Source organism: Micromys minutus, assembly GCF_963924665.1.
Source record: "Micromys minutus genome assembly, chromosome: 28".
Taxonomy (NCBI): Eukaryota; Metazoa; Chordata; class Mammalia; order Rodentia; family Muridae; genus Micromys; species Micromys minutus.
In genome coordinates, this window is record NC_137963.1 from 9,608,421 (window position 1) to 9,620,731 (window position 12,311).

At 43.6% G+C, this 12,311-nt stretch overlaps 1 protein-coding gene across 5 annotated transcripts in view; it reads left to right on the top strand.

The window, feature by feature from the left end:
- Positions 1-12,311, top strand: part of CDK5RAP2 (CDK5 regulatory subunit associated protein 2) — a 165,015-nt gene that overhangs the window by 89,956 nt on the left and 62,748 nt on the right. For all 5 annotated transcript variants that reach the window (XM_080940011.1, XM_080940013.1, XM_080940012.1 and 2 more), the window contains 3 exons: positions 1,965-2,095; positions 3,485-3,594; positions 5,573-5,701. In XM_080940011.1, coding sequence (XP_080796137.1) covers positions 1,965-2,095; positions 3,485-3,594; positions 5,573-5,701 — 370 coding nt within the window. The remainder of the gene's footprint in view (positions 1-1,964; positions 2,096-3,484; positions 3,595-5,572; positions 5,702-12,311) is intronic.

Consider the following 12,311-nt stretch of genomic DNA (forward strand, 5'->3'; position numbering starts at 1 on the left):
AAGCCCCAAAACCAACTCAAAGGGAAGCTGTAATTGTCTTACTTTGTAACTGGGGCGGCTGACTGGTCTGGCCTAGTGCTGCAGAGCTTGTTAGAGCACCGTCCTCTTTGGAACATCGTCTTTCTCCTCCTCGCCATGCTGTTCTGCCACCTTGTTCCGAGAGGAACGCACAGTGCTTGTTTGCTCTGAGCAAACCCACTCTTCTGCTGGTTTCTCACACCTCGCAGAGACTCTGGAGTGGGGAAAGCAGAAGTGAGCGATCTGAAACATCAGCCGTGTCCTTCTCACCCTGTCAGAAAATGTAAGCATTGGTGCAGTGGGCATCCTGCCCCAGCCCAGGGAGGAGCTTCCCTGGGTAAGTGTCTTGGCAGCGTGCCCCGTGCAAGCCTGTGATGTGCTGTGGCACCTATGAAAGGATTTGCATCTGCCAAGCAAATGGGCCCTTAGCATTATTTTGTAAGGGAGTTAGGTTCAAGTTTCCCATAGGCCTTCACCACAGGAAGACGGCTTCACAGCGAACCGTCCTTCGCATCCAGGCAGGGAAGAATGGACAGAAAGCTCATCTCCTCCAGTGTACCTTCCTTTCCATGGATGGAGCTGGAGGAGAAGAACTTGAGTCTGTTTCATACAGACGCCCAGCAACAGGTGCCAGCGACTCTAGAAAAATGTGATAGAAAAGCTTATGAGCGCTTCACTAAAAAAATCCATATATGTAGACATCTTTAGAGATACAGAGCAGTGGAGAACCCTGTCAGGGAGCTGTGTGTCAGACACTGGAAGAGGATGAAATATTTCTTAGTGGCTAAGAAGGAAACTTTCTGATTTGCTTTAAAAATGTCCCTGTGCTTTGATCCACTGCATAGCTGAGTATCCTTAAGGAAGTAACCCGAATGTCAGACTGCACAGTGGGCTCAGAGCTCTACAGTGGGGACTGTGTCTGTAGGGCAGGTGTCAGCTCGCTCTCCATGTTCCTCTGAGAGCTCAGTGTGTGTCGTGCAGATCATGTGGCACCGGCACATGGACGAGAGTCCAAATCCTTTCTGTGGCTCTGCGTCGTCGTCTAGTAGAGCAGCCATTAGCTATGCGGTTACTTAAACTTGCACTTACTTTCAATTTAATAACATTAAACATTCAGTTCCTTGGTACATTAACCCCATTTCAGATGTTGAGTAGGCACATTAGCTAGTGGCTGCTGTATTAGACAGCGTATAGAACATCTTCTTTGGGAAGAGTTCCTCACGATTAATACAGCTCTAAGAGGCATAGCCTTTTCATGTCCTCGCCGGGTTCTGAGCTTCTCATACTGTGTTGACCAACATATGGACGTCAATACCTGATCTTACTGAACAATCCGTTCTTACTATGAGTTTTTCAGTTTGGTTGAGTCACTTAGTCTGCTTCTGTCTTACTGAGGAACTTACTTTTCCTTAGTTTTTCTTACCTCCTGACCCTCACCCCAGTATAAACATTTTGAGTTGAACCATTTCTTCTGAAGTCTGGGTGCTGGGTGAGAGAGCCCCCTTTATACACTAAGGCCTCTAAAGGCACTAGTTCAAGTAGTGGAGCGTTCTAGAGAATTAGATGCTTTCTTCCTGCTCTGCCTGTAATAGACACCAGTATGGAGGGAGTTAAGGGGGAGCTGTCACCTCATCTGATATGATGTGCTCATTTAGAAGGTTACCAGAAACCTTTACAAATATGGGTGACTATTTAAGCAAGGGACACACACCCAGTGGCATTTAAACTTCCTGGAAATACTTGTAGAGAAAAAGATTTGGGAGAGATAGCATGTGTTGATCAGTGGCGATTTTTTTTTATAGTTGCCTTTTTCTGTAATAAACATATTTACTTTTATAACCAGGGGGAAAAAAAACCTGTGATATAAAAACCACAGCTTTTTGGGCTTTGTATCTTAAAGCATAAGTCAGTGTGTCTTATAATTTCTGGTGTCTTGTTTTACCAAGTGTCAGCAACCTGCAGGCTGAGTTGAAACAGGTTCTTGCCCTCCGGAAGCAGCTGGAGCAGGATGTGCTTGCCTATCAGAATCTGCAGAAGGCCCTGCAGGAGCAGCTCAGTGAAATTCGGAGGCGGGAAGGTACAGGATCCTTTCTATGGCTTTCCCATTGTTTCCAGAGGTAGAATGTCTCCAGGATCCTCTCTACTAACAGTCTGCATCTGCCCGGCTTCACCCTTCCTAATGGAGGGCCCATTAAAAGCCTATTCATTCTGTCTCCTGCCCACCTATATGTATTATTTGCTATTCTAGCTCCAGATAACCTGGGGGACTGGTAATCGATCTTCATTGAGTGCCTTAGCTCCATTGAGCAGGCCACAGAGACATTGAGCAAGATTGCTGTTTTAGAATCATGGAGGGAGGCCACCAGGACCAGGAACTATAGGATAGCATAGCAATATTCATCACAGTACATCTGTGCTCTACACTGGGATCCTTATACTCTGGTTGGTGTCTTGTTCCTTTCTTCATCTCCAGCCCCAGTGCTTGGCAGTTGTGGTAGACATTGGTCATTGTGGTGGTGGGTTGATTAATTTGGAGCCTGTTGGTTGTAAGGTTCATGGCTTTAGGCTCGTCCCTTTCTGTCTGTGCTCCTCACAGTCATCCAGCTTGGCAGAGAAGCTGTTGGCTGTGCTGTAGATGAAGGAGCTGAGCTAGGCGTGGAGTCATTGGTTTGCATCCTCTGACCAGGATGTAGTCACTGGGGAAAGTGTTCTGTTCCTGGAATACTATCACTGGCCATGTGTATTAAAGGAGACTGTGTGTGTGGTGGTACTTCATTCAGTGAATGTCCCCTGGCTCTGATTCTTCCCACGCTATTAGAATGTAATGTGTGCCATGGGAAGCAGACCGTAACATGAAAAACTGATGCTCTTTTGGATTCTCACTGGCAGACAGGTTTTATATTTGGTGTATGTTCTCTTTCCAAAGAACTCTGGAACTCTGGGACCAGAAAAATACATCAGCCACTTTGATGTACCTTGGGGGTCTGTGCTTGGGATCTTGTCTAAATGTTGTGTGTTTGTCCCTAAGCAGCACCACTCTTACTTGAACTGAAACTGTCATTTGCTTGTGCCATTGAGAATGGTCTCTAGGTACAGTACTTGATAAGCAAATTAAAATTCAGGATTGACTACAGTAGCGGCCTACAGACCAGAGGAAACCACACATCGAGCATCAGCTTGATGCACAGGCAAAATTACTTTTGCTCTGAAGGTTGTGCTTTAACTCCTCTGTGTGCTTCAGCTCCCCAACCCTATCCTGTTGCCATTGCTTTGGGTGAAAGGAATGGGGATAAGCCTTTGGAGGATCTGTTTCTGATAGTCTCTCTCTCCTCTCTCCTACCAGTCTTTTGTCTGTCTGTCTATGCATCATATCTATCTATCTATCTATCTATCTATCTATCTATCTATCTATCATCTATCATCTACCTAACTACCTATTTATTATCTGTTTGTTTATTTTGTGCAGAGGAGCCATTTTCATTTTATAGTGATCAAACATCGTATCTAAGTATTTGCCTTGAAGAGCACAATCAGTTTCCGTTGGAGCATTTTTCTCAAGAAGAACTCAAGAAAAAGGTATTGACCTGACCTGTTCACTTTTCCCGCCTGCTCTTATCTCTTTGGTTCCTGATTCCAGAGGTGCACAGGTCTCAAGCCCTTCCCTCTCCTGCCTGCTGTATCTTTTCTCAATTGCTGCACAGCGCCCCATACAGGGTGGCAGGTGCTCCCCAGGATACATTCTCATTTCGGGGCTGGATACCTTAGCCCAGGCCCACTTTCCTGAGAAAGTACGTGGCTCATCCCTACAGTGAACTAGTCACTGTGTTAACTCATTCACTTCCTTGTACCCTGCTTAATTTCCCTCCCATGCACATTGGTGACTGTCTGGTTACTTGTGTCTAGATATCTGAAGGGTGAGCCTCTCAAATGTGGTCTGAGTATTATTTTCATGTCTTTCATCCCAGGACCTGGCACATGTAGTAGGAATTCATAGATTTGAACAAATGTGTTTTCAAGTCTAATCATTACATCTACATTTTTTAAATGTGAGGTTTTCAGTTTGTATATATGTGATATAGTTATAGTGACATAATATGTCAAAGAATCATTCTTAGGAATAAAGTGTGAGTGAGTGTGTGTGTGTGTGTGAGTGTGAGTGTGTGTGTGAGTGTGAGTGTGTGTGAGTGTGTGTGTGGGAGTGTGTGAGTGTGAGTGTGTGTGTGTGAGTGTGTGTGTGTGAGTGTGTGAGTGTGTGTGTGTGAGTGTGTGTGTGAGTGTGTGTGTGAGTGTGTGAGTGAGTGTGTGTGAGTGTGTGTGTGTGAGTGTGTGTGTGTGAGTGTGTGAGTCTGTGTGAGTGAGTGTGTGTGTGTGAGTGTGTGTGTGTGTGTGTGAGTGTGTGTGTGTGTGAGTGTGTGTGTGTGTGAGTGTGAGTGTGTGAGTGTGTGTGTGTGTGAGTGTGTGTGTGTGTATGTGAGTGTGTGTGTGTGAGTGTGTGTGTGTGTGTGTGTGTGTGTGTGTGTGTGTGAGTGTGTGTGTCTTCCTCTATCACTCTCTACCTTATTTCCTCAGCAAGGTCTTTTACTGACCCTGGAGTTCATACATTTAACTAGATAGCTGGACAGCTAGATCTAAGAATTTGCTTGTCTTCCTTCCTCTCCTAGAGCACTGTCCTTAGCCATGTGTATGCTGGGTATCTGAGTTGAAATTCTCATGCTTGCATGGCAGACACTGTACTGACTGGCTATCTTCCACCCCATGGATCTGGGTTTTATTTCCCTTTTGAGTCTTGTGCATCTATATGCATCGACAAGGTAGATTTTCTTTCTTAATTTTCTTTAAAGGTTAAAAACCTTTTGAAAAGTTATTAGACACTGGCATTTGGAACTTACAGGAAGCAAAGTGAGTCTGCTTAATTGCCTGTGAACTTAGCCTGGCAAGACCTGGGCCTGGATCTGGAGGACTGGGCTGAGCTTAGGTACCGTGTGCTGTTTTTGTTGGAGTCTGCTGCTCTGTCCCATGTTGGTGCTTTGATTCTTGTTATGTCTTACACAGCTTTCCACATGTGCCAGCTGTGGCAGCCAGGACAGTGAACGTCTTTGTATCACTGGTTCCTTGTTATAAGATAGCCTCTTCATCTCCTCAGGAGTTTTGCTGAAAATGGTTGAATAAACCTCATAGTGTGTGTGTGTGTGTGTGTGTGTGTGTGTGTGTGTGTGTGTGTGTGTGTGTTGCTTTAAGTACAGCTCATGATGACTGTGTATAGAGACAAGGAAGTCTCTGCTATCAAGGATAATCTGAAGGAACTTGAGCTCTGGGGAATCTTTCCTCCAGGATGCTGTGTCATAAGACAGAAACATATTAGTTGCCATTGACCAAAAGCTTTTACTGCTCTGTGGCTGTTATCCTGGCAAGTTCTCATTCTGTAGACCTATGCTGTCCTAACCTTGTCCGTGGACACAGAAGCTGGGGATAGCTCAAGTAGCAAGAGGCCTTCTCACAAGTCGTATGCTGCTGTCCTGAAGTGAGACCTCTATGTTTTTGCCTTTTTGTCCAGGTCAGTGACCTTATACAGCTTGTGAGGGACCTGCACACAGACAACCAGCACCTGAAGAAAACCATTTTTGATCTCTCTTCCTTGGGTTTCCATGGAAATGACAGGCTTGAGTCAACAAAACAAGCAGAGGTAAGAAGAAGCGTCTTGCTTGTTGCCATGTGTTAATTGCAGAGAGGATACCTCTCTCTCTCTCTCTCTCTCTCTCTCTCTCTCTCTCTCTCTCTCTCTCACACACACACACACACACACACACACACACACACACACGCTGCAAGCCACAAACCCTTCCCCCAGTCTGTCTGAGGGTGGTCTTTGGAATTTTCTTTGCTGTGGTGGAGTCTTGAGGGCCCTGTTGGTCACTGGGTCTGTCCATCCTCCAACTCAGGCCATGTCTCATGTTTGATATCCTGTGATGTTACTGTGGCCTGGCTCTGGGGATTTGCTGCAGATGGCACATCTGATGAGTGATGTCTTCTCAGAGCAATTTGGAGAATGGCCGTGGCTCCAGAGAGCTTACACCATACGGGTCCAGCTTTGGGGTATCTATAACTTGGAAGGAAGATTCTACACACCGTGCCTCCCCCAGACCCCATTGTCACTCCTGACAGTTGTCTCTTTTCCTATGTTTGTAACCATGCTGCACAGGGATGCTTTGTGGGGACCAGGATGTGTTGAGTTCCTCTAGGCTTGGCTAGCCCATCTCTCCAATGAAAGGACCTGGCCCCATGTGTGAATTAACGTCATTTCTAAAGCCAGGCTGTTTTCATCCTGAGTATCAAGGATCTTTCCTTACAGAAGTCCCTCAGGATCAAAACTGGAATTTTCCTGGGTGGATTTAACTCAGCCTGGAGTACCAGGTACATACAGGCCTTACATCTACGGCCATACCATTTCTTTGGAGAGGTTTATGGGCTGTCTTTCCACTCTCCCAGTGGGGACTGCTCAGAGGTACTATATTTATGCTGTGCTTTAGCCGTCTGCTTTCTTTGAGACAGGGATTATTATTGATCTTGGCCTCCAGGGCTCCAGATAATTTTGAAAACCAAGAGCAACGGCAAGCCACTTACGGGAGAAACAAGTCTCCCAGCGTACTTCCTCTGAGGCCGAGTTTTTAATAAGCAGCTCCTTCTTCACCAGCTCCATTTGAGCTGTAAATGCCGAGTTTTGTTTGTTCATTTGCCCTTTGAAAAAAATCTGTTAAATGTCCCATTATGCCCTTTGGAGAATAGAGGCCTTTTCCTCTGCCCACTCTAAGATCTTAATACCAGCCGATTCGGATTTGAGTCATTTGTCAGATTGTACTTCAATTTGATGTTCCCTGTGAAAAGCCTTTTCCTTTAGCACAGTTCCCTGGCTTCCCCAGAATGAGACGGGAATACATGCATGGAAAGATGGTTATAATTTGGAACTGAGCGAGGAGAGGGAGCCAGGGTGAGGTGCGATGGAAGAGGGGAGACTGCTGTTCTCCGGGGCTGTGTGGTGGGTGTCAGTCTCTCCTGCACAAGAACCAAGGCCGGAACCGCCGGAAACGGTTTCCACTTGTTTCCACTGCTCTCTCTGAGCAGCAGAAGTTACAGAGCTGGGTGGGGGTGGGTAGAGTATCAGGTCTGTTCTCTTGGAGGCCGTCAACCAGAAAAAGAGAATTGGGGATGAGAGGGGAGAAGAGAGGAAAAATAGATCTTAGAATATCCATAAATGACCCCAATTATGTTGCTTTAAAACAGCATTGTATCACTTCCATCTCGCGGAGGAACTGCAGTTTGCTGGGCTCACTCCGTGTTGGATGCATGGATCCTGTAAAGTGGCTGTTGCAGTGTCTGCACCTGGGTCTTTCCCTGCTCTAGGGTTTCTTTCCTTAGACTGTGTTCCCAGAGTTGTGATTATGAATCTATACTGATGTGCAGTAAGCCTACAGTTTGGTTTCAGCTATCGTCCCCTCACAAATCTTAGTTGATAAGGGTAGGAATAGTTTGGAGGCCTAACCAAGTTTGTCATGCTTCTTTCCAAAGTGACTGTCCTTAATCAGAATCATCCATCAAGACTTGAGGATGCACATTTCCTGAGTATGGGTAGTTTATGTAGAAAACAGCCAGGTGACCAACTGCTGTACTACTGTTTTAATGAGCTTAATTATAAAAGTCTCTGTTGAGGCTCACCCGTTTTCTTATATTGTGTTTGCCAGTTATTACTTGATGCTACAGGAGTCACCATTTTATAGGGTGATTTCAGCAGGACATAGTCAGGGTAGTCAATGTTGAAACCCATGACTGAAGCTTGTGGAACTGACAAATCTAGTTGGGGACATGTGAGAAGGAGGATGCTGGCAAGATGCAGTACTTAGGAAGGAGAGTGGGTTTGTTTGGTTTGTCGTTCTGAAGTGTGGTTAGAAAGCTGAGGATGGAGAGACCTGGAGATGGAGCTTTGTTTAATTGAGCTCAGGTGTTAGTAAGGCTGTCACATTGAGAAATGGACCTTGGGTGAATCTCAAGCAATGTCTTATAAAGTTTTCCACCTGGCAATCCCTTTTCCTGTGAGGAGTTTCTATACAGTCTTAGCCATCTAGCTACACACAGTGCACTGTTTCTGGTAGTAAATCATAAAGAAATGGGTTTTAAAGCAAGTCTTTGGTGTACATATAGTTTCGCCGAGTTTTAAAGATAGAAGTGAATTTAAATGCTAATGAGACGGATGTGCTTGTTTATTTTTATTTAAAGGCTTAAATGTTGGCTGAATATTTATCAAGTAAGGTACATAGGCTCTGCAATATTTCTCACAGTGATTGGCATTTCGATTTTATAATATCAATTCTATGAATGTTGCTTCATATAAATATGTTGTACAAAAAAAGGAGAAGTGTGTTTAGGGAGCATTTCAAGAATTGCTGCACAGGGTGGAGAAACGGCTCAGCAGTTAGGGGTGCTTGGTCCACTATAATGAGGACTAGACCTGGGGTTGTAATACCTACGTAAAAAGCTGGGCGTCTTCGGATACCTAGAAGACTACTGGCCCTGCATGCACACAGTTGCACACACATGCATAAAAATATTCATGTATGCAGCGAGACACAGATTAATACACGAAATAAGATATAAAAAGTGATTGGCAATTCTGACTTAGTTTCAAGACACACTTCATTTAACAATTTTTTAATGAGATTTTGCAACCAGCTCATATAGCAGTTTTTCAAAACTGTGTAATACAAGGTGAACGAATTTGATGCTTCCACGTTGAGGGACGATAAGAAAGTACTAAATCTATTTTCTGTAATCAATGCATGTGTCTATAAGAGCAGAAATGTGTGTACAGTAATTGATAGCATTCAGTAGTCTCAAATACGAGCCAAGGTGATTGGCATTACAGTGTGCTGGCAGGAACACTGCACGGTGTATGTGCTCGGTTTAGAGGAAAAGCTGTGTTGAAGTTGTCTGCTGCAGTATGGGCAAGTGGTACCAGAAACTCTTTAGAGTTTGAAGTTATTTTTGGTTGTCATGTGTTCAGAAACCTTTCACTGTTGCCAGGTTGTCATGACCCTCACATTCCGTTATGTGGCTGTATATATGGGCACTGCAAACCCAGGCATGGTGCTAAGGACCTGTTGTGTTAGTGGGGAGGTGGAGTTAGGAGGATCAGAAAGATCCTACGTACTGAGTATCATAGCAAAAACCAAACACTAATAACTAAGTGACAGTAGACCCAGCTTTTCTGTATAAATATATCCATCAAATGTAAGTAATGTTTATAAAATATTCAAGGTCGTTATATAAGATTTTAGGCCATTTATTGGTCCGTATTTTAAAAACTAAGCATATTTTTGTTTCCAAGTTGATTTTTTTATTGTTCAGAAAAATATAAGTGACAAATATAATTGTCATCTTGAAAAGAATTATAGACATTAACGGAGTATTCTGTGATATTTGGATACATATGTACACTGTGTAATATTTAAGCCAAGGCAAATATATTTAGCTCATAAGCATTTTGTCATTTCTTTAAGATAAAATTCATTCTGCTGGTTTCATGATTTGTATGTTATTTTATCTCTAGGCATCTTCTGTGCAGATGTTGCTCCTGTCTAACGACCTACTGCCGACCTCTCCCTTCCCTCCCTCTGCTCACCCTCACCGGCCTCCAGTAACACTGCTTTCTAAAGTTCTACAGGACTGACCTGTTTAGATTCCAGTTTAATGAGATGATATGGTACTTACCTGCTACCTAGACTGTTAACATTTCTTACCTCTCTGACATCGTTTTGTTTTGCCTTTTCAATGATTTCAATGGAAGTTGTAAGAATCAGTATATTTATCTGAAGTATTTAAACCTGTATATATTTAATTAGCACATATATTTTAACTACAAATTTATATTGCATTTATTTAGAGTGTGTGTTCTTTCATGTCGACATGTGCCGTAGCACACATGTTGAGGTCAGAGGACAATTTGAAGGAGTTATTTCTTCCTTTCTACCATGTGGAGGCTGAACTCAGGTTGTCAGGCTTGGTGGCAAGTCCCTTTACCCACTGAACCCTTTCCCCACCCTTAATCTGTATATATTTTATAGATACGTTTTTAATGAAAGGCTATAAGCCAATATTTGATAAGTTCCACAAGATATGTGTCTAAATGGAACCTAAACTCCGTTTAAGTTCCCTCATGCTCCTGTGTGTCTGTCTCCCACCCCACCTACCCCTCTACTGTGTCTGCGCTGTTTGATTTAATTCTTTGTCGGACTCCCGAGTCTCCGTCGACTCTTTGCTCAGCATAATCATTTTGAAATTCATTCGCGTTGTTATTTGAGCTAATAGTTTTTTGTGTGCCATTGTTTGAATGTATTAATGTTTGTTTATCATGCTGTTAGTGGACAAAAGATGGTAGGAACATTCATGCCCCAGTCTTGGAGGACCTTTTTTTTTTTTTTTTTGCTTAGTACTTAGGAGTAAGTGTAATATTTCTATGCTTCTACAAACAAGTTAAGTACCATGTTTGGTCCTTATCTTTTAAGTATGTCTTCGAGGGTTAGCAGCACACACTTGTAATCCCAACACCAGAAGGCGAAGGCAAGGAGACCATACATATTTGAGGAAAGAATGGTCTTCTGTAAGTTCCAGGCCAGTCAGGGATATATAGCAAAACTTATTCCTTCTCCTCCTGGCCTGGATACAGATGAAAGGGGCCAAGATAATAGAGTGAGGGTAACTCCCTAGTTTTATGAGCAAGTTTGTTTATATCAGTTTGTCTCATGCTTTTTTAGCATTCATTGTAGGATGTGGTGTGGTCGAGGTTCTTCCTCTTGAGGAAGATAACAAGGGTTGTAGCTGAGCAGAGAGAGTTAGGACTGCAGTTGACTCATACAGTAAAACTCTTGAGATGGGGTCACAGGTATCCTGTCTACACAGCTGTCCAACAGGGTCCTGGGCTCCATGTCCTCCTTCCAGCTAAGGGCTGCATCAGCAGCATGAGTCTTGATGTGATTTTTGGAATAGCTTTGATTGTTACCCTTACTGGCCATGGCTGCCTTGCGCTTCTTAGTTTATACTTGGTTAATTCCTGTGTCTTATGATCAAAAGTTTGGTTGTTTAGAAAGTTGAGTTCTTCCTTTCCTTTTTTTTTTTAAAAAAAAATGTTTGTTTATAAACTCTTTTTAAGATTTATTTTTATTTATATGAGGACTCTGTCACTGTCTTCAGACACTCCAGAAAAAGGCATCCGATCCCATTATAGATGATTATGAGCCACCATGGTGTTGCTGGGAATTGAACTCAGGACCTCTGGAAGAGCAGTCAGTGCTCTTAACCACTGAGCCGTCTCTCCAGTCAAGTTCTTGCTTTCTTGGAAACTTTATCCTGTGCATTCTGGGAACAGTGCAGCAACACTGGACTTTATGACTTTTAGCATTTTTGATTTATGCAGTGTTTATAAGTGCTTCATTTCCAAAAGTGTAAAGTGTAAACCATCCAGCAACCTGACACTCTTCTCAGAAAAAATGGCAGTGTTACCGGGGCTGTTCATCTCCTAGGCATGACAGTCTAACAAAAAGTTAATGCCTGTGCTAAATAGGAGACGTGGTGAATAATTTGGGTGCAATCAGAACGTGGGCTAGGCAAAGACAGAGTGGTGGTGGCTGTAGGGAGCATGCTCAGCTTACGGCCTCCTGGGAAGACTGCGCAGGCCCAGGGAAAGGCCTCCAGTTAATGTTTTCTGGGTGTGGGGAGGGGCGTTTTCCACAGCCAGTAGCTCTAAGTTTAACTGAGCATTTTCTCATGGCTTTGGCATTTCTTTGTGTTTTCTTTTTGTTGTTGTTGTTGTTGTTTACTGTTTGGAAATTTTAAGACAAGATACCACTGGCTTGTTCATCTTCATGCTAGACACTCTTGTTATTGTAGCATTTCTCAACCAATCCATGGTCCCTATAGTTTGTGGTTAGCAAGGGGGCGAGGACACACTCAAATTTGAAGCGGATGATGAGAATCATTTCCAGGGTTACCAGCTTTTGGAACAGAGTAGTAACGCAGGAACTTAGATTATTTCTTACTCTGGCTTACCCCATGTCCAAGTCGGTCTGCACACTGGGGTATATGTGGCTGTTTCTCTGTTAATTCTGCCTGTATTGGAAGTCTTTTCTGTGCCAGGGGGCAACAAAGAAACTTCTCTCTTTTTTGTCAGAAGTTATGGAGTAGGTGATTAAGCTAGTCAGGAAACATAGCTGGATAGGGACTAGGTACTAACTGTAGACTAAGGACAG